Consider the following 23,071-nt stretch of genomic DNA (forward strand, 5'->3'; position numbering starts at 1 on the left):
TATGCTTAACCGAAGGGGAATTTTTTCTCGATAATAGATTTGCCTGGACCAGGGCGCGAACCTATGGATCCTTTCAAACCCAGGAACGTCAGTGAAGCTTTTACCTCTCGCGGTGGTGTAGTAGGTAAAAGCTTCACTGACGTTCCTGGGTTTGAAAGGATCCATAGGTTCGCGCCCTGGTCCAGGCAAATCTATTATCGAGAAAAAATTCCCCTTCGGTTAAGCATATATGAAAATGTATTAATTCCGAGGTAGAGCGAATTAGATATTAAAGGACATTGTAGCTCGATATTATATATATTATATATATATATATATATATATATATATATATATATATATATGTATATATATCATATATATATGTATATATTACATATATATATATATATATATATATATATATGTATATATATATATATATAATATATTTATATATATATATATATATAGATAAATGCCACGAAGGAAAAATAAACGAAGGAGTCTGCGAGATCTTTCGGCTGAAAAGCCCTTTACTGAAGTAGCTGCTTCAGTAAAGGGCTTTTCAGCCGAAAGATCTCGCAGACTCCTTCGTTTATATTTCCTTCGTGGCATTTATCTTTATTTATGGATTTATCACGTTCCTAACTTTCGTGATTCTGTTATACATATATATATATATATATATTATATAAGATTATTATATATAATATATGTATGTATATATATATGTATGTATGTAGGTATTAAAGCTTTAAGCTTAACTTGTTTTCACATGTTGGAGTGGCTCTAAAGACAGAAAAGACATGATCATTGCTAAATTCTCATATATGTGTGTTTGTATGTATGTATGTATGATGTATATATATATATATATATATATATATATATATATATATATATATATATATTATATATTGTGTGTGTGTGGTTGGCCAGGTATCATACATAAATTCACTCCCCTAAGCTTATAAATGTGCAGTATGAGTGTTTGTATTTAATTTTTATACACAACGCTTACGAAGTAAATTATGGCGTCTGTACGCGCAATTGACAATCTTTGCAGATATGTCGACATCTTTTTTGAAGGTAGTAAGTAATTCATACGTGAGCTCTAAAAAGAATTTAAATGAGTGAGATCTAAAAGTTATATTTCTTCCAGTATTTGCTATTTTCTATTTGATTTATCGATACTCTGTGGAAATTTGGACAAATTTGAGTAGGATTACTGGTTCTACGCCATTCTCGCCATAAAAGATTCAATATTTGTTTCTGTTTACAGTTAAAGGTCTTATTTTCTCGTATCTTTTTTTCTTTTTATAAATAGATGCTCTAATTTTCGCTTTAACTTTATTTTTCTATTACTTCTTTTTTTTTAATATTGAATCTTGAGTAATATTGTATTTTATTCGAAGTATTGGAAAGTAGGAGGTTATATAAAGAGATGATTGTACACAGGGAAAATGCTTGCGTATGAGCAACAGGTATATATATATTTTTAATTATAAATATAAAGGAATGCAACATATGATGTACAATTAGATCATTTCCTCAGTTACGAAGATTAATATTATTTAGTTTATATGAATATGAAAACAATATTCATGAAATGGATAACTATAATAGTTCAATATGTAGAATATAATATGAAGACTTTATAAGGAAGATTTACGTCCTGGTTATAGCAGTCTAAATTTAAAAAAAAAAATTCTGTTATTACGACCTATCAGAAATGAATCCCGTAGGGGGGTAGTGCCGTCAGTGCACTTCATGCGGTGCACTGTAGGCACGACTAAAGGTTTTTTGCAATGTTCTTTCGGCCCCTGGCTGCAACCCCCTTTCATTCATTTTACTGTACCTCCTTTCATATTCTCCTTCTTCCATCTGACTCTCCACCCTCTCGTAACAATTAGATTCATATTGCAAATGCGAAGTTTGTATGGTGTTTTTACGTTGCATGGAACCAGTGGTTATTCAGCAACGGGACCAACGGCTTTACGTGACTTCCGAAGCACGTCGAGAGTGAACTTCTATCACCAGACATACACATCTCTCACACCTCAATGGAATGCCCGAGCGAACTGGCGGCCACCGAGGTGGTACGCCAACACCTTACCGACCATGCCACTGAGTCCTTTCAACCTTCCTACTCTCAGTTTCCGTTTCAGCGCCGAATGACCTCATAGGTCCCAGTGCTTGGAGTGTATGCCAGAAGTCTATAATTCAATCAGTCAATCAAATTATCAGAAATGAAATCGCTTTAAGGGAATGGAATATATAGTTTAGGTCATGCACTGGGACCTATGAAGTCATTCAGCGCTGAAACGGAAACTGAGAGTAGAAGGGTCGAAAGGACTCAGTGGTGGCATGGTCGGCAAAGGCTTTCGAACACCTGAACGGTGTTGTAACGTAAACACTGACACCGGTCAGGTGTTCGAAAGTTTTAGGTTTTGTGTTTTACGTAGTAATACAGTTTGCTACATAATTGAAAGCGACTCAGTGGCGTGATCGGTATGGTCTTGGCCTGCCACCTCGGTGGCCGCGAGTTCGATTCTCGGGCATTCCATTGAGGTGTGAGAAATGTGTATTTCTGGTGATAGAAGTTCACTCTCGACGGTGGTTCGGAAGTCACGTAAAGTCGTTGGTTCCGTTGCTGAATAACCACTGGTTCCATGCAAACAAACAAACTATATAATTGAGGATTTGTATTACACAGTATTGATGTATTCGACAAAGAAAATATCGCAACAAGGGAGGGGCTGGGGGTGGGGCACTGAGTTTTTATGATTATCCTTCGTCAGGATGTCGTAGATTCTTAACGAGGGCTCTCTTATCAGTTTATTCCAACGACATTCTTGCCCATGATTTCCGTAAAGACGAACTTTCTCGTCCACTCGTGGCTTTCTCCGTCTTCTTGCCCTTTTGCTTCCTCGCAGGGAGCCGGAGACTGTCTCGAGAGCTTGGCGGGATAAACGCATCCTTAAATCTGCAATAAGTGGGGTAGTTAGTATTCCTATTCAGACGGATGTAAGGAGGAATGGATGCTCGGTATTTAGACCGAAACCTGGGCTCTGAGGTTACAAACGCCTGGATTTATGGTTCCGTAATGGCTCTCTCTCTCTCTCTCTCTGGACGAGAACATCCAAAAATGGAATAATGATTGGTGTCAGTGCTTCTCTTCACCGTGATCTTGGTTAAGGGAATAAAGATTGTGACTCATTCGAGACATTATGATGAAGGTTTAGAAGATTTTATATATATATATATATATATATATATATATATATATATATATTAGAAGATTATATATATATAAGATGAAACCTATTCACAGGGACCATTGACTTGAAATTCAAGCTTCCAAAGAATGTTGGTTTCAACCTCCCACCGCAGACCCCACAATGCAGCAGTAACTGATCATAATGCAGAGCCAGTGATTTTTCATCGGCCTGGGTGAGACGCGAACCGGCGACATCTGAGCGACACACCACGACGCTTACGACCATACCAGCGGACCAGCTAAATCTAAAGAAAGTGAGAGTGCCTTTGCTAAAACTATCTAGACGGAAATAAAAGGAATAATAATATTATGGTCGATACTTGGTCGATGCTGCTTTGAGAGTACCGAGTTATTCGACTACTTTTGCGCCTTTTCCTTCAGTTCCAGCATTTTTTATTTATATATTTATTTTTATAAAGGTTTCAATAAGTAAATTCAATTACGAAATCAATGGATGGCAATTATTTTTCCTTTTAATTGAAAATGCTTTGAAGTATTCACAAGCTTAGCGCTCTTTAATGTTTTATTATTATTATTACAATTCTTGCGGTAAATTCTGTGCGAGGTTTATTGTGAGATCCTTAAGTCACAAACTTCCCGTTCATCTAAATCATCGCCTATTGAGAGTTTATCACTTGACCATGGTAAATGAACCGAAAGTACTTCGATACCTTATAAAAAAAAAAATCCTCTGAAACCAAATATAAACATTTACGAAGCCATTGGGAAAACCAGCATAACAGTTGTAGCTTCCCTTTAATAGCTATTCAAAACGAACCTTTATCCCAAATGTCAAGATGACTTCAGAAAATTCGTTGCTATTTTAATAAGTGATCTTGTTTTTTCCTCATTACCTTAGCACCACTCATGTCTTTGTTTTTGTCCATTTCATTATCGGACCTACTATAGCAGATTCACATCAACCGTGCATTTGATGTCTAGGCCAGTCACTTACGACACTCCTGATTGGCTGTTGATAAGTCAATCACAGGGCTGGAAACTCTCAGTCTCTGTCGAGAGTTCACAGGCAAATGCACGGTTGATGTGCTATCCAGCATTCCTCATTTCCTGTCTGTCTTTTTGTCTATCGTAGCCGTATTCCACTATTCTTTGGCAATACGAGCAGCAGATTACCATTTTTTGAGGTAAAAAGTGGACGATGTCAAATCTTTCTCCTCTTTAAATTTAATTTCCACAGGGGAATAGAGTGGGTTTAACCGTGGCCATCAACATAGTTACATTACCTTGCCTAATTTACTACTCTTATTGTTTATATGCTTCAGGGATTATTTCCTTGAAAGCCTTTTTTGAAGCTGAAATTTGTAAAGGGATTACATTCTTCAGAAACGGGAACATACACTGCATTTCGTTTTAATGAGAAAGAACCGTGATTTCATATACTGCCTCTTAACTCTTTAACAGTCTTTTGTGTTTAAAAATTTGCATTCCAACTCGTACTTTGCCAAGATGTAAAGCAAATGGCTAATATTAGGCCTACAGTATTCATAAAAATAAATGGATTTAAAGACGTTTTGCAAAATTGTGATGAAACTATTAAGCTTCACTGATGTGTTTGAAAATAGAAATAAAAAGTTAAGTTTCTCATGGAAGAAATGCAGATATATGCATGAGTAGGTAAATAAAAAATGGACAAGATATTGTAGAGATAACCGATAAAACAGCCACTCTCACTTGACTAGATTAAAGGAACACAAAGATGTTACGCGTCGATCAAGCAGTTTGTAAGTTCCAACTGACGAGAACTTGTTTTTTTTTTTAAGGTTCACGCACGATTATGCTCAGGTAAAGTTTAGTGGGGATACGATAAAAGCCTGCGAATGCAAATGATTACGTAGTCTCATGGAGCTCCATGTTACTAGCGAGTTGAAAACTCTAGTCTATTAAGATGGCGCAACGCTGACTGTATCTCTTCTAGAATCAGAATTAGTAGAAATGATAAAAGTAGAGGCTTCAAGTTTAGTAAACTGCATGGCATACCTTCCGTAAAGGTAGTTTTTGCTATTCGTCTTATTTTAGCGTGGAGAGAGAGAGAGAGAGAGAGAGAGAGAGAGAGAGAGAGAGAGATGATTATCAGTCTATGGATATTGTGTCTTGCCTCCCCCACAGAGGAAGTGGATAATTCACTCCTCATGTTTTAGGCTGTATTTTTTGTCTGCCAGTTTCCAGGCTCATGATGATCATCGTATTCAAAAAGGCAATTGGTAAATATTAGGAGTGAAATGTGCGCAATCACTCCAGATCATGAGCATTAGTACTGTTCATAAAAAAGAAGGAAAAATGTTTATAGCTTAGCATTCCTTATACTTTCTTTCAAAACAGGAAATTGTGAAATATGTTGTTGTCTTATTGGAATGCTTGCTAAGATATCCCAAAGCAAAGACCAGCAGAGTCTGGTTATTAGGGATACTAGAAATAAAAGATTAGTCATGCCAGTAACACTGAAGTGGTCCATACCATATTTTCTCCTTATAAGAAAATATCACAACAAGAACACAATAAGTGTGTGTTCCATAGCACGATTTCTACGATGTCTTACACGTAAATAAAGGAAGCATCGCTAATGAAGCTCTTGCCATACTTTAATATAAAGTTCTTCAAAAGTATGGCTATGCTTAGTAGTATTTTCTTGTCAAACAGAATCATCAACTTTAGATTGTAGCCAGGCACATAAAAGTCGAATTTAATCACAGTGGTAAGCTGTGGAGAATCAGCCACTTTTTTTTTGGGAACCTTTACCCCAAAACTTTCTCATCAGCAATTCAATTTATTTCACTTTCTCCAGTTTCCTTCGAGCCAACGTTTCAAATATCTCATCCTATTTATAAATTTCAAATTTCCAATTCACGAGAATTTCGAAGAGCAACACTCCTTAACTGAATATTGATGTACTTTATTTCCCGTTTTTTCTATTACTTCTGCCTTTTGATATACTTCCCATTTCGATGATATGCAGAAGCAGCAACCGTCCTTAGCAGTACACCGCACATAGTTATTTCAATCAACACACAAAGAAGAATGAGGTAGTAGTCGGGCGGGCCGAGTCGCACCGTCAAGCAGAGTTGCTAGAAATCGCCACATTTCTTACCATTCATCTTAGTTTTGGTTAGATTACCCACACCCCGTCGTAGTTGGTAAGAGTCGGTTAGCGTTAGTTAGTTTTTTTTTTTTTTAATACGTAGGAAAGCAATTCAATTTTCTATTTAATGCACAAGCAATCAAACAAACTTATCACGCTGCGGTTGACAAAAAGCACCGGAATCATGGCCTCCCCTTCCCTCAAACGCATACTCTGTCTCCCTGGCATTGACGTCTGCTGCTAATTGTCATTTCATTCATTGCTCCTTTATTCATATTCCTATAATATTGAATTCATGGCCATATGGTAAAATCTTACTCCATGGATATTAATGACTTGTTGTTATTTAATCCTGGGACTGTTCGTTAGTTTGACGTCTCATTTTCCTTAATTATATCGCAGTTATGAGCTTCCGACTGCGTGGTGTCAGATCTGTATCATCCGGATAGCAGTTGTGTGTCTATATATATATATATATATATATATATATATATATATATATATATATATATATATATATATATATGTGTGTGTGTGTGTGTGTACATTCCCTATTACTTACGCCTATCTCTTAGTTCTTGATTGAGAAATACTCATTTACGACAGCGTCATTGTTCACGAACTTTCTTTAAGATTCTTGCAGAGTACGATCTTTTTCCTCCTCACTCTTTGGCGACATCGCTGAATGACCTTTACGTTCTCGCTCGAGATTTTCCTGGCGAATAATTCATTCCACAATTATTTTGTGTCTATATATATAAAGAATATCACACACACACACACACACATATATATATATATATATATATACATATATATATATATATATATATATATATATACGTATATATATATGTACATGTGTGTATGCTTCTATGTATAAACCAGCATATATTATGGAAGGTGTCATCCTTAATTCGGCATCCTAAAGGTGAAACGGCAGTGAAATATATATATATATATATATATATATATATATATATATATATATATATATATATATACCGGGACGACCAGTTAAAACAATTCGAATATTCGTAACTGAATTTTCATTTGGGCATTAGCAATATAAAAAGTATCTTTTACAGTAATTTGCTATTTGTAAAATCCAGTTCAGTGAACAAAAGTTCTTCATCCATGGTGTGCATTTCCGCAGAAATTAGTTTTCGCATGAGGAGCAGTCAGGTGAGCGGGTACGAACTCAGTGTATTGGTAATTTGCTCGGTTGCCAGTGAAAGATAGATTTCGTCATATCACAACAATCAACATAGCTTATTTACGGATTTGGTTGTCAGCCAGACAGATGTATAGAAATGCGAAGAAATTAAGTCTCGAATGTTGTTGTAGCACCAGAGACAAGTTCAAAACGGTGGTTGCAATTGCAAAGTCAGCCGCGGTTTACTCGCAATATGCAGTAAGTAATGTTTCATATTTCGCATAACGTGCATGAAATTGTACCTCCAGCAAATAAACAAATAGAAAATAATTGCATCAATTCCATCGTAGACAATTGCAGTTAAAAGCAAAGAAATCCTGCGCTGTGCGCTGAAAAAATATTGACTTTGTTTTGGCGGGGAAAAAAGAAAAAGCAAAGTACGAGTCAGCTGCTCCTCTTCCGATTACATAACAGCAGATCGACCAATGTAGGGATCGCTCCCAGCCCACTTGCAGACAAGGTGTGACAAACTAGTCGATATTAGAGGCCTTTCGTTTTTCCGTCACATAAACCAGGTCATGAGACAGACTGCTTCTGTTCGTAAATCATCTCGCAAACTCTGTGAAACCAACTTCAAATCTATTAAAACGTTGGTTTGTTTACACCACTCACCGCTTAGGATCTCTGTGTTTGTCCGATACTGCTTCAAAGTATCGGTGCCGGTCTTTCCGCACAAATCGTACATACAAATGTTGGATTCCAAAGTTAGGAAGGTTAGCTTACTTAAATCTATGAGATATCATAATAAATTTTCTAGAATCAAATTAAGATAAACTATGCAAATAAAGAATCATGAGAAGATTTTTTTTTCCCCTTGCCGTGGAGATACTGCATTCGATACTCAAAGGAAAACGGGGCCGTCCTTTCGTCACTGTCTGTCAACTTAGACATTTTTGCTTCCCTGGAAGAATAAATAACAAACCAGTTTTAGTGGCAGCATTATCGTCGAAAGCATTTTACTGCCAATTCATTTAAGATATATTTATCCATATTTAGTAACGTATTTCGCAAACGAATAAGGACGTGAAAATAAGAATCCATCACGAAGTTGCCACAACGCCTTTCATACATATACCCGCCACTCAAACGTTTAACCTACAAGTATCCAAGGTTGAATAATACCGGGTCAAGGATTGTGCGAGGTAATATCATAAAAGTCTTTGGTGATCACCATAAATCATAATTATATATGAAGAAGAGCATTTCAAATCACATTAATGAAGTCAAGAATCGTAGTACTATGATTCAGTCGGGCTCGTGAATACCATGAACGCTTCTTGCTTTCGTCATTTATATAATACACACACACACACACTGCATATATAGTATGTGTGAGTATTATAGATGGTATACTATGGTAATTTGATTAATTACAAATCTTTATGACATAACATATGCATCAACTTTTGAGATTGCCGAAACTTTTCACAGACCGTAGGAGTTCAGTGGTAGGGTCAAAGTGAAGCCCCAGAATTCAAAGCGAAATCTAAGACCTTTAGGAGCAACAAGCCATAATCACAAGACAGTCACTGTGGTGGAAGGGTATGAGTCAAGTATTTCAGGTGCTAAAACTTTTCCTTTGAAGCCAGACAGAACACGATATATATATATATAATATATATATATATATATATATATATATATATATATATATATATATGTGTGTGTGTGTGTGTGTGTGTGTGTGTGTGTGTGTAGTAGTAGTAGTAGTAGTAGAACGACTTTTCACGAGTGCCATTCTTGAGGTATTGCTAAAGTTACAATGAAAATTCTCAAATTTTACTATAGTAGATTTACATCAGTCATGCATTTGATGTCTAGCCCAGTCCCTTACGGGGCTCCTGATTGGCTGTCGATAAGCCAGTGACAGGTCTGGAAACTTTGTCTCTCGAGAGGGTTCATATGATTAGGATGTACGTTCCACCTCTCCTGAGGGATGCATTTGAAAGACGTATCCCTCAGGAGAGGTGAAACCATACATCCTGCTTATGTGAACTCTTGTGAGTTTCCAGTCCCGTGATTGGCTTATCAACAGCCAATCAGGAGCGTCGTAGTAAGGGACTGGACCAGACATCAAATGCACGGTTAATGTGAATCTACTATAGGACTGCTGTTCTCATAGTTATAAGTTATGTAAATAAAACAAAATTGGTAGACAGTGGCCGAATATTTAATGCATCAAGAACTGCACTCATGAAAAAAAGAAAAACCTTATATATATATCTATATATATATATATATATATATCTTTTATATATATATATATATATATATATATATATATGTATATATATATATATATATATATATATATATATATATATATATATATGTGTGTGTGTGTGTGTGTGTGTAATTGGTTATGAATTTGCAAGAAGCTGGCAACTCATAAGGTTGGTAAGTTTTGATCCTCTTGCTATTACGTCACTGAGGTCTTGTTATTAGATGAAGCTTGCCATGTGTCATGGCAGGCCCTCGCTCCATGACCAATTAGATTGTGAAGGGATCTCGGTGGCTACTGTCCTACGTATACTTTTAATCTCCACAATAGAGGCAGCAACACAATACGACGGATCCTTGTGGTTTGTTGTTAGCATTAAGCCTTCGCGACATGGAGTGCGTGTGTGTGTGTGTGTGTGTGCGCGCGCGTGCTCGGGGAACCTATCTGTTTTGGGGGTAATGTGACACTAGGAGTGATATAGGCTTATCGCGACTAAGGAAGGAGTCCGTGACGGTCACTGAAAATAAGTAAAGGCTGATGTAGACTAAATCAGGAGTGAGCACCAACGTACGAAAGTAGAAGGGTACGTATGTCTACTATTTGGTGGCAACCATAATAAAGTTAACCCGATGAAACGCTAAAAATAAAAAATAATAATAATATGCAGGTGGGGTTGTGAAAAAGCGCAGGGTCATATGTGACTACAAAATACAAGAGGGGGTGTAGACACAATGGGCTAAAATGATCATTCTAAGTTCTAACATTTCGAACTGTACAATTTTTCAGTGTTCAACTTATAGATATAACCCAAAATTTGTCTACTGAAACAAGCATACTTGTATGTATGTATGTATATGTATTATATATATATATATATATATATATATATATATATATATATATATATAATAATATATAATGTGTATGTATGTGTTCATTACTATATCCAATCCAGAAGTATACCTGACAACATTGTTTACATGATTTTTTTTCTTGTAAATTACCTGTATCCAATTTCAAATAGACGAGCCCTGTTTTAAATTCAACGATTTAATTCTCAAGCAAGACATTGGTAATCCAATGGCCACTCACCCTGCCCCAGATTTTCCCAACCTACTTTTACATGGGTGTCAATTCAGTTTTTTTTCTTTTTATGCAGATCAACACTAACAGAGTCTGATGTGTGCAAGAAAACATTAAGTAAAGGCTTCAGATACAATGCGCCAATAATAAAAAAGTTATATATATATATATATATATATATATATATATATATATAAAAGTTGGTAATCAATAGAGTAGTAGGTAATTCGAGTCGAAGGGGTTAATTTTTTTACAGCGAGATTAAAGTAGCATATAGCAAATTTTTCTTCATTATATGATAAATGCAATACGTTCAAATTTCTAGTTGCCGATTACCCCTTTTTCCATTTCACTGATTATCCGAGTTAGTCGAATTACTTTGATAAACAATCAAGAGACTTATCAGAGAGTATACAATAAAGACAATATTGCACCCACGGCAGATGTAGTTAATAACTAAGTTCATTTTGGTACTATACGTTGGTTTGAATGAAACGTAGAGTTTAGGCCAAAGGCCAAGCACTGGTACCATTCAGCGCTGGAAAGGATATTTATAATAGGTAGGTTCGAGAGGAAAACTTCGCAGTTCCACTATGAAATAAGTTAGGTGTGGGTGAATAGCAAGATAATATGAATGGAGGTACAGTAAAAGGTGAAGTGCACTGACGGCGGTACCCAGCCCCTACAGGGAACAAGTTGGTTTAATGTATGTATAAAACCAGAGAGATCTTCAAGAAATATAAAATGCTTCTTTATGTACAAACTGAAGCATGTCTCTGCACGTACAGTGATAAAATCAAGTAAGAGTTCATCCCAGATTTTTAAGTGGTTTCCTGAAAATTTTCCCAGTTCAGGAACTAACCTTCGCACCATGGACACGGTTAAGCGTACAAAGGACAAATGCGATCCTATATTATGACTGGCGTAGTTCTTGATGAAGCCTTGACTAGTTCCAAAAGACCCTCTCTGTTTTCCCTTTATTACAACATTCAGAATTTGCGTACTTTCTCCTGTACTTCAGACTTTAAATCCATGACCTTCGGAACTGGCAATACAAGGTGAGCCTAGGTTGTCACAGCTTCAACAAATACAGATATTGGCGACAAGCGTGACGTGCTTTCTCGAGATGTTTTGACGCTTGATTGTAATCATATATTTCCTCTATTATCAGTAATATTATTTCATCTCCCTCCAAGGAACAACCCTAGTCTTGGTCTGTTTACACGTGTGCCATTAATACCCATTTGGTTTAGGAGAAACACGAGACGGAAGTAAAATTCTCAGGAAATGAATTTTGCTGTCACTGAGATAAATTCAGAACTCATTCCTCCACTAGCATCTTCTTTTGTGCTAGGAGTCTTTACTTCATTCATCTTCCAGTTCATTTACTTTCCCTCTACCTAAAAGCATCTTGTCTTAAAACTGTTGGTCAAAATATCCTTCATCATCTCATATCTCAGTCATTATTCTCACCCTCTCATTTGAACTGCTGTATTTTGCACGAGTCAAATCCGTAACCTGGAGCATATGTTTTCTCGCCCCTTTATTCGCATCTTCTAAATCCCCTACTTTTATCTACTTCATTTATATTTATTACCGAACTATGCAAATAAAAAAAAAAAAAAAAATCCCCTCACCAAGACCTCACCCTTGGGCCATTTGAATTAGTTTCATAGTAACGTTAGAATATTAGACCAGATTTGCTTGACTTCTTTTATGGTCACCTGCTGCATTTCCTATGCACATTCTGAATGACATTTATTTCCTTTCGTTATTTGAATATTGTAGTCAGGCTATACAGGAGACCATGATGCCCTTATGCCAAGCAGCATTATCGTATACATTATTCTTGCCGTGTCGGAAAAGAGCAAATTCCCTTGGGGTTTGTGAGGTGTTGATTGATCCAAACACATTCTTGGATTTAAATCGTCTGGCCATTATGGAGATCATTTGTTTTAACGTTCATTTTTATGCATTTGTGAATGCCTGCACACGTGCACGCATTATCACACATAACATTGCATTAATTTTCATTATAATTGAAGGGTTAACGTCATCCGTCCAGTGTAATGACTGCCTTCTAAATTATTGGGTATTCAAAGATGTTTTTTATCACAATATTTTTTATTTCTTTATACCTCTCTTGTCTTTCACTTTACCAAGTAAGTCCTTGGTCATTGTACCAAGAAAAAGGTCACAAACTAAATTTTTTTTTTCAAATGTTTCCAAGACCTGACCACCCAAGAGTACAGAATGCAGACGATGACAGGCTATACCACTCTACAGCTGAGAGTGATGTATGTGCTGGGCTCCCGTTGTCATGCGATGTGTAGTGAAATGGTTGGTGCAGTAGTGAGATTGATGATAAAGATAAATGAGAGATGGGGTTGGGATGATAGTACCAATATATGAATTAAAATATTAATTTCACTAATAATTAAGAGTAATGCTGTGCACGGCTTTGTAGATTACAGGTTTTAAGTCCTGAGTAAAGACGATTAACTACGCAAATAGAAGAAAATACCTTTGCCATACAGATAGTTGGAACCCAATTTGAATATCAATGAAAGCATGGAAATCGATGAAGATTTACAAATACGATGAAAAAAGTGGCAAATTGGCGAGATGAACCAGCCCATACATTAAAGGGAAAATGTAGATAGAAGAGGTCACAGCTTTCCAGTCTGGCATACAAAGGTTACCTTAATTAAAAAATTTTTATTGTGAATTAAGTCAATACATTCCACGCACCAAACACCACGATACGATTACCACTCACATCGTGCAGTTTACATATAAATACACGTGCATAAAGTGTACGGGTCAAAATAAAATCCATACTTATTTTGTAAAGGTCGCAAAACTATGTATGAAACAAGAGCGTCGCAGTACGAGAGGGTTCTTTCAGGGAACCTTTCAGAGGAATGCACCCAGCTTATTTTGATGTCCGAATCCACACGTGGTGTACAATCAGTTATTAATACTGGCAAATTTAATATGGATCATCCCTTTTGTTTACAATGTAAACATATATAAAACGTATTTTAAAGCCGTGTAAATTTATGAATTAAATAAGTGACCGCGTCCCAATTTAAATATGCATAAAATATGGATACGAAGCGTAGGCCGAAAACACGTGACTAGGGGAGAATCGGCGCGGCAGAGTATAGCTCTGTGCAGCAAAGGAGCGGCCCGGCCCAGCACTGACACAAGTCCCCTGATCTCTTATACCGCCCTGCCACCAATGAGGTATCCATGACGGTCTTGTTACGTCACATTTTTCTAGCCAATGGGGAAGCGCAGGCTTGCAAGTAACGATGACATCACGGTGCTCGTGCGAGCTCGGCGACTCCCCGGCTTGCTCAGTTACCCACAATCCCCCGTCCCGCCAGTCCATGTCGCCGCCCCAACCAGTCACTACCGCTGCGCCGACGTGACCACACGCGCGGCCCCATGCAGCGCCCCATAGAAGAGATAAAAAGAAGATTGTTGGCGTGCATAGACTCAGAATATAATGTAAGCATCTATGAAGATGTATTGAATCACTAGAACGGTTCTAACTTGTATACTTTGAGCACAACACGGTAGATAAAGATACTAGATACTGTCCGCCATGGCTGACAAGGGCCGTCAGGTGGGCCGTAATATAACGGTTTATATTTTCCAAAATAAATCACAGTACGCTTCTTAAATTCACTAATCAGTGTTTCTAGCACGGAGAGCGACGTAGTGTGGTATTTCGAGCGGCGTAGTGAGTGGTGATGTGGCGTGGTGTATGGTAGCGCTAAACATTTTCACAGCTCCGGTGTGGCGGCTGCTCTACAACAACTCTCCTTCTAGTGGTTGAGCACGCATGCGCTCTGCGTCTCCTCTGCCGTCCCCGCAACACGCCTACACTTTTCTGGCCGCAATTTTGTTTTGGTGAAGCACAATTCCTTGGCCGAGTACACCGTTTCTTAGTTGTCGTGGCTGCCGGTGTTGAATCTCAAGACGGATATGTATGCAGAAAGGAGAGAAATGTGGCGTCTTTCAGGGCGAATAAAGACAATCGAATGGTTGTGTTGTGTTGCAAGAACCGCCCGAGGTGGTGGGTGGCAGTGTGGTGGTGGCGGGACTTGTTCCCCCGTTACCCGTCATGGCGATGTGTGTTGCTGCGCCACTCCATAGAATGCTTATATGAAATGCCTCTCACTTGCTCTGTTGCCCTAACATTCACTGGCCTTGTCTGTAGCTCATTTTTCATGTTTCCTCTCGGCAAATGTTTTGGTTCTAGTTGCATGACGGCTTCGGTTGGCCTTCAGGAAGAAATGTTACGCAATTTTTAATTGCGGTCACTTAATCATTTCATATAATAAAATTCAGTGGTATCCTTTGTCGGAAAAACTCTAGTTTTGTTTGTTTTTATAGAAAGACTAATTAGAAATCCTGTCGTAGGTGAATGTTGCAAGAAGTGCTGGCCCCCGTCACCTGGGCAGGCATACTTTCGGTCCCCAAACCAAACCCCCTGAGTTAACCTGTGGAATTTTTCCTTGGCGATATGTTCTATTCCTTGTCGAATAATCCCCCAGTTTCAATGGTGGTTGGATCAGAGAATGGTATGAAGCAACGCCAGTCGGTATTGACGAACGTAACGAGGAGGAAAAAATATGCAATGTCGAACTATTTCTGCACTGGACTGCTGTTGAAGAAAACTTCTTACTGTAAACAACATAGGAAGCAAAACATTCTTCCATGGCGTAGTGTTTCGCTCTGCCCTGGTATTATCGGACGTGGCTGACCTAAATCCTGAATAAGTCCTTTTCATTATTCAAGGTTGATGCCCCTGTGATGTTCCATAGCTTGTTCAGAAGAGGTCCGGGATGTGTTGTGATTCGTGTGTTTGTTTGTACGTGGCTTTGTGTTGTCTGGCGGCGATGAAGTGTTACTTTGACGAGTCTGTTCTTTTATTTTTGTAAGTATATCCGCAGCTTGATATACAGAAGACGTCCGTTTTGGTAACCCAGTTGTGTGGTGATAACTTTTGACAGAATGCGAGGTTATGGAAAGCTGATTGACCTTGGAAACTCAGGGCCTTAGAGTACTACTAGCCAGTTTCTCGCTTTTCTGTGGTGTTTTTTGGGGGGTGGGGGTTGGAGATGGAGGTTAAGTGGTGAGACCGAATACTAGTAACAATGTTTTGGGGTGTTTGATTTTAAGTAAGATGGTTGTGTGTAACATGATTTGTAATCTGAGAACTGGTCTAGTTCAAGTTGATAACTTATGTCAAGTTAGGCCTAGTAGTCCATTGTCTTTGAAAGCCATTCTCTAGGCCTATTTGATTAGTAGTGTAGCGTGGAACTTGTACCATTTACGTTTTTATGTTAATATGCTCTACCGTGGCCAGTTTTGTTTTGTTAAGATTATGGCATTTGAGAGTATTTATCTTGATGGTGAAGTTTTGGAAAGAAGTAAAAGCTTGGAGCCAAGGTCATTGTTCTAATTTGAACATGAAGTTGGCCCAGTTTATTTTTTAATCCAAGAAAATTAAGCGACATTTGGGTAGATTGGTAGGTATGTTAACATAACTGATGGCTCACAAAAAGCTGTGTACTTGTGCCCATTTTTTTTTTGTCATTCTAAATAATTACTGGCAGTAATTCATATAGAAGTATTCTGGTTTAGCTTCTAGGTCCGTTTTTATATAAAATTGTTTAGGCACTTTTAACCATTTAATAAATACACTTTAAATATCTTCATGTCATGCATATAGTATTTTCATTTACCGCCAGGCCAGTGGCCTTTTATTCGAATGATGATTTGTATAAAAAAGCAAACACACTAAGATGAAGTCTGCCAAGTACTTTATGATAGATATTTTCCTAAAATGAATTGAACTTTATGATTATGGATAATGCTGTTATAACTACAGGCAGTCCCCAGGTTACGATGGGGTTATGTTCTTGAGACGCGTTGTAAGCTGAAAGTCGTCATAAACCAGGACATCGTCAAAAATCCTAAGAAATCCTTACTTTTAATGCTTTAGTTTCATTAAAAACTACGTAAACTGCATCCTTATTACATTTTTCATAAAAAAAAACATTCAAATATTGGTTATTTTGCATTTTTGGAGTTATTTCTTCTGCCGGATCAGCGTTGTAGGCGTCGTAAACCTGGAAATAATTTTTCTGATAAATATAATTGAAAAGCTTTGTAACCCTGGAACATCGTAAGCCGAACCCTTCGTAAGCTGGGGACCGCCTGTACTTGAATCCTGGCATCTTTCGCAACTTTTCAGTAGTCATTTAAAAAGGAAACATTGAAAGTGACTTGTAAGCCAAATGGCATTTGAAAAGGGATTTGTTAACAGGGTGACCAGATTTTGATAACTGAAATAAGGGACTCCTAAATTTGAGCGGTAGTTAAATAATATAGTAACACAACTTACGTGAAGTCACGCATTCAGTGATGCAGTGCAAATTCCTTCTCAGCTGGGTCCAGATTGTCCAGGACCTACTTTATTGACTTGTTTTGTTTTGAAGTGCGTTCATTGTAGATTTTGTTACTAACTGCTGTTCTTTGCATGTGTCAAAGCATTACAATATTGCAATCAAGCATATTTTGCAGCTTTATAGGATATTATAACCAAAGCGATTTGCCATAATATTTTGAATAAATTGCATACAACAAAATACATATGATGAAAACCTTTCCATAATCCTTTCAAAATTATTTTCCTCGTTGTTAGTATGTTATTTTTCATTTGTCATATTTTGCACTGATCCAGCTGGCCTCAAGAGATGGTGTTTGGTTTGTGCATGCCCTGTATTTAGCCAAATTTCACTAGTATTAATTTTTTTTTTTTAAATATTGAAAATACGGGACAAAAGGCGTCCCGGGGAGGGACGACATGGGACAAATGTAAGAAATATAGGACAATCCCGTCACCCTGTTTGTAAACAAATTCATATTTTGCCTGAAAATCTCATTTCACCTAACTATGGATCCCCATTACACACAAAGTCACTATTGACTGCAATGTTAGTTTTCTTAATTAGCCAAGAATGAGGCCTAAGCTGCTGACACACACGTGCTGTAAATGCTGTATATCCTGATGCAAAATACTTTGTAAATTTAACAGTAATAATTGACCTTGTTTCAGACAGGTTAGGTAGGTCTGGTGCCCATTATGAACCAGTTTGAGAATCTCAGCACACACAAGAACAAAAAGCTAGAAATTCATATTGCAAGTCATCCCACAAAAAAAGGATAAACTAGAATTACAGTATGCCATGGCAAAATTGACTTATTGTAATTCTCAAACATTCCATGAAAATTGAAAAGGTTATCAGCATGCTGAAGAAAGCATCACATAGCTATGTTTTGGTTATTTTGAAAGTTCGTTGATTATTGGCATAATTTCCCACTCACGTTTGGGTCTCCAAGTTCAGGGTCTATCCATTTCCTATGGATTAGTACAATTTTATAATCCCAAGTTGAGTCTTTTCAGAGCTGTAGCTTTTGCACTGCATTGGGTTTTTATCAGGGATTTTTTGCAGCATGAATGAAAGTGAATGGATGACACATCCAGATTGAAAACTGAAAATCTTTCTAAAGGGCATAACTGGAGACTTCAACCTTATTGCAGTCCAGACAAACAAAAGAAGAACTTGTCAGTGAAGATTTATAATGTTAATGGTGGACGTTTTGTTGTATTCATCCACCTTTTTTGCTCACTTGTTGATGGTTTTCACCTATTTAGGTGGGTAGTGTAGTGTACTGGTAGATACAGGGGTGAAGTTTGTCAAGAAATTGATTTACATACTCTATATTTGTGCCAGGGTAAGGTTAGGAAGAATGAAATTGGCTTGAATAGTTTTTAACGGGTTGATATCATATTCGGATACATAAGCACCATTAGCTAGTTATATTTTTTGAGGTATAGCTGACATTTCCAGTAACCTAATCATGTTCGTGGCACAAAATGTTTCTTGATACCTTTGAAAAAATGTGCCCGAAGTACTGCTGGAACCTGTTGTGATAGGTAATGCTTTGCTTTAGAATGTGTTTTAATTTCAGTTGGTAACAAGGGACTGGATAGATAAAGTTACAGTTTGTCATTGCAAAGATGGTTACTTTCATTTTGATATTTACAGTATTGCCTTAAGATCTTTTCCCATCTGATTTCATTTTAACACATTTTATGATAGCATATCATATGCCTTGTAGGTACATTTATACATGTAGGGCTTTCATTATTTTCTTTGTTAGTAATGGTGTACGGTACTGCTGTCGTTTATTTAAACAATTTATTTTTCTCAGCACAGATTCAATACAGGCAGTAGTCTTATAATTACGATGGGGATACGTTACAATGACCCTGTCATTACACGAAAATATTGTAGCTCAGAGCAGCCTAGCCTACACTATATAATTGCACATATACTGTACTGTTCTCTTTTTATTTTATGCTCTTAAAGTGATGGAATGCCTCTTCTTCATCACACCACCAGCAGGAGACTCACTTGGTCATTCGGAGGACGTGCTGATCTTACACAAATTTGCGTTTTAAGCATTGTGAGATGGACAAAATTCATACACTGTTGGTATCACCATCGTAACTTCAAAATGTCACAACTCAGAACATCGTAACTTGAGGGACTACCTGTATAGTTTCCAAATGAATCTTACTTGAGCTGTCATAGCTTTTGGTGTAAATGCCGTTGACGTCTTTCTTCCTGATGCTTTCTCCACATATTTGCAGCGCGTTGACAGGCTGCAGCTACTGCGTTGTTAGGTATAGTTTTTCTATATACTGTACATGTATATTTACTCTTGTGAATTAATGAATTTCCATTAAACTGGTAGACAGATTAAGAAAGGGTACAGTATACTGCATCCAAATCTGATTTTTATAGCACATTGTTTACATTATGATACAAGCACTCTTTCATAAGGCTGCTTATGTAGGTTTCATAAAGTTCTTTATGTAGGAACTGACAATCTGTGGAGAATTTACGCGCATGTTTGGATTCACAGTACTATTTTATATTGTGCCATATGTTGAATATTTTGTTTTGTAGGAAACCTAGAGTATGTTGATGCAAATCAGGTTTAGAGACCATTTAGACATGTATGCCCTTGTTTTTATAAAAGAATTGGATTAAGATTTGTTACCTTCCATCTGTTTAGTTGTATTGGTAATGGTACCTAACAACAAGGACTTGAGTAGTGCATTACTTCTGGAATACTGGTATTCTTTTATTTTAATAGTTTTTCTTTTTAAATATTTTTTCTTCCTTTTCTTCGTAATGAACACCATATTCTTTGGAAGCTTGAATTTCAAGTTTGTGGTCCCTGTGGGGTAGTTCCATATGAGAAGCGCCTCAGTGGCGTGGTTGGTATAGTGTTTGCTTCCCACCTCAGTGTTCGCGGGTACGATTCTCGGCCATTCCATTGAGGAGTGAGAGATGTGTATTTCTGGTGATAGAAGTTCACTCTCGACGTGGTTCGGAAGTCACGTAAAGCCGTTGGTCCCGTTGCTGAATAACCACTGGTTCCATGCAACGTAGAAACACCTTGCAAACAAACATATGAGTAGGTTTCGTCTACTGAATAATAATAGTGATCTTGCACTATATGGAAGGGGAAGTCTGTCTCAAGTGTCATTAGGACCTCATTCCTTCATCATCATTCAGACCTATCTACTTGACATGACCAATTACCAAGTAAAGTTTATATGATATTGGCAGTCATATTTTCTCTATGTCTGGTCCTTATTAGTGTATTAATCAGAAATTTTTTTGAAAAAGTATACAAGCTTTGGGTGCATTAAAAACTATGTAAACTGCATTCTTATTGCATTTTTCATCATAAAAACCTTCAAATGTTGATTATTTTGCATTTTTCGAGTTATTTGTTCTGCCAGATCAGCGTTGTAGGCTATGTAACCCTGGAACATGCGCTGTAAACCTGGAAATAATTTCTGAAATATAATTGCAAAGCGTTGTAACCTCAGAACATCATAACCCGAAGACTGCCTGTATATGTATAGGCAATCCCCGGTTATCAGCGTGGGTTCCGTTCCCTAATGGGGTGCCGATAAGCAAAAACACTGTTAACTGAAACTCAGCAATTTATGGCGCTGATAACTGGTTATTGGCACATTATATGGCGCCGGTAACCGGAACGTTGCCTGTTATGGCGCCATAAGTTGCCAATTTTATGGTGCTAGACGAGCCCCATAAAACCGGATCGCCAATAACCAGGGACTGCCTGTGCTTTGAGTAGATCTTGTCGCAAATTGTTCTCAACATTTTCTTTATGAAAATTCACAGAAGACTGAATTGCATATGTTCTATCAGATGTCGTTTGTTTCTACCTTGTATACAGCCTTTCATACATGCCCAGCCCTTAAGATGAGGCTTGAGGTTTTCAGAGACATGGCCTCTCGTACTTCTCCGCTGTTAACAGCATCCTGTTGTTTGAAGATTTTTCACTCCTGCATCTCATTATGCACCTGTTCATCAAGCTTCTCTTGCTACCTTTCTTCCTACGTGCTTGCATTAGGGCATTTGGCTATGGCATTTTTCATCTTTTGACTCTAGTTCCTTTGTCAAGGAGTCTAATCTCTTGTCAAGGCAGATAAATATCTCTGCACTAGGATCCCTTTCTACAATTCAAGGATCAATTTTCCATGAGTTGATAAAATACTCCATCTCCCTTCTGACAAAATGAATATTGTATGCAGATTGGTGGAACTCTCTTCATGACATAAATACTCTACTGCTCCATTTCTGCCAGAGGAAGGTATGGCTTATCATGACTAATTATGTTTCCTTCATGGAGTTGCAATCCATTACATGTCAGACATATTGTTAACCCTGGATAGTACACTACACAGGGATAAATCCTTAAAGAATAGGGCTATGTAAGTAAGTTTATTTCTCATGTCCCTCTAACAAGATTTTTTCTTTAATTATCTGGTTTAAAAAGCTAAATTTTTCTACATACAAACTAAAAAACAGTTCATCAAGGAGAGATATTCCTCAGGTTTTCTGAAATTTCAGTGTGGGTTAGGGAATTTTGATCTTATTGCCGTTCCAGTGTTGGTAACATTTTACCCTCTTCAACTTGCCATGACTCATACAAGTTATTTTGGTCCAAAAGTGCTAAGGTGACTCTGGCTCCTAGATGAGTCCATCTTGTGAAGACAGTCATCAGTTCCACACTAGTTGGGTTGTAAACTATTTTAGGAGTTGGTGTTTATATTTAAAATATTCCAAATGAGTAATAAGTAGGAATCCACCTGCAGTACTTCACAGCTGTGCAGTTTTTTTTACCGAAGGATGGCGTGATTTTTTACTCTCGTAAATCCTAGTAGAAATTAATTTTGTGAATGATAGTGCTTGGCCCATGACCTAGTTTGCTCAGTGGCTACTGGGTTCATTGTAGAATCAAACCTTTGTGAAATTTTGACCAAAATCTTTTAGTGCTGTTTTGGGGATTTACAGCTACTGAGAAGTAGATAAGTAGTAGAAGTGATTTTTACTTTGTTAGTAGAGAAAAGCTTAGGTTGTGGAAGTCGCTTGCTGCCTCGCCTCCGTAGTCATTAAAACAATGTGTTGTGGTATTTCTGTGCAAAATTTTTACGTCTTCAATGTGCCACACTGGAGATACTAGTGATTATAGCTCTTGCATCTTTTTCTCCTTGCGTTCGCTCTTCCAGCACACGATTGTCCTTCTCCTCACCATTGCTGGTAACCCATAAATGAGATATCTGGGGAATTAAAAAGCCATTACTTATTTTACATTTTGCAGTCTTGAATACCTCCTGTGATATCATCAGCTTCATTAACAGGATTGAATTTATCCCTTTCTCGTCACCTTAATTTTTATAAATATATATATGTATATATATATTTATATATATGTACGTTATTTTTATACATTCTACCTTATTCCACTTGTCCCTCTTTCAAACATTTCTTTAACCTCTCCATCTGTCTCTGGTGGTAGCAACAAGTTGTGCACTTCAGGTAGCTCCCAGATGCCTGCCTTCCTCTGCTCTCTGGTAGTTTCTTTCCTTACTATGATTACGAATGAAGAGCACTGCTGATACACCAATATTTATCCCAAGCTATATATTATAGTACCATCATTTGATCAAGGAATCCCACTAGGTGCCATTGCTTTCATAATATCCATGCTGTATAT

At 37.3% G+C, this 23,071-nt stretch overlaps 1 protein-coding gene across 8 annotated transcripts in view; it reads left to right on the forward strand.

The window, feature by feature from the left end:
* The window catches only part of LOC135198756 (mucin-2-like), a 100,073-nt gene that overhangs the window by 58,874 nt on the left and 18,128 nt on the right, over positions 1-23,071 (forward strand). The window contains exons 1-2 of one of the 8 annotated variants that reach the window (XM_064226645.1): positions 14,274-14,395; positions 19,336-19,652. The exons of 1 other annotated variant lie outside the window; for it this stretch is intronic. Coding sequence is in view for 2 of the 7 variants with exons in the window: in XM_064226641.1 (XP_064082711.1) it covers positions 14,333-14,395 (63 nt within the window). In the remaining 5 variants the exon portion in view is untranslated. 6 more of the 8 variants (XM_064226647.1, XM_064226641.1, XM_064226643.1 and 3 more) reach the window with 6 other exon arrangements.

Source organism: Macrobrachium nipponense, chromosome 22 (assembly GCF_015104395.2).
Source record: "Macrobrachium nipponense isolate FS-2020 chromosome 22, ASM1510439v2, whole genome shotgun sequence".
In the NCBI taxonomy this organism is placed as follows: Eukaryota; Metazoa; Arthropoda; class Malacostraca; order Decapoda; family Palaemonidae; genus Macrobrachium; species Macrobrachium nipponense.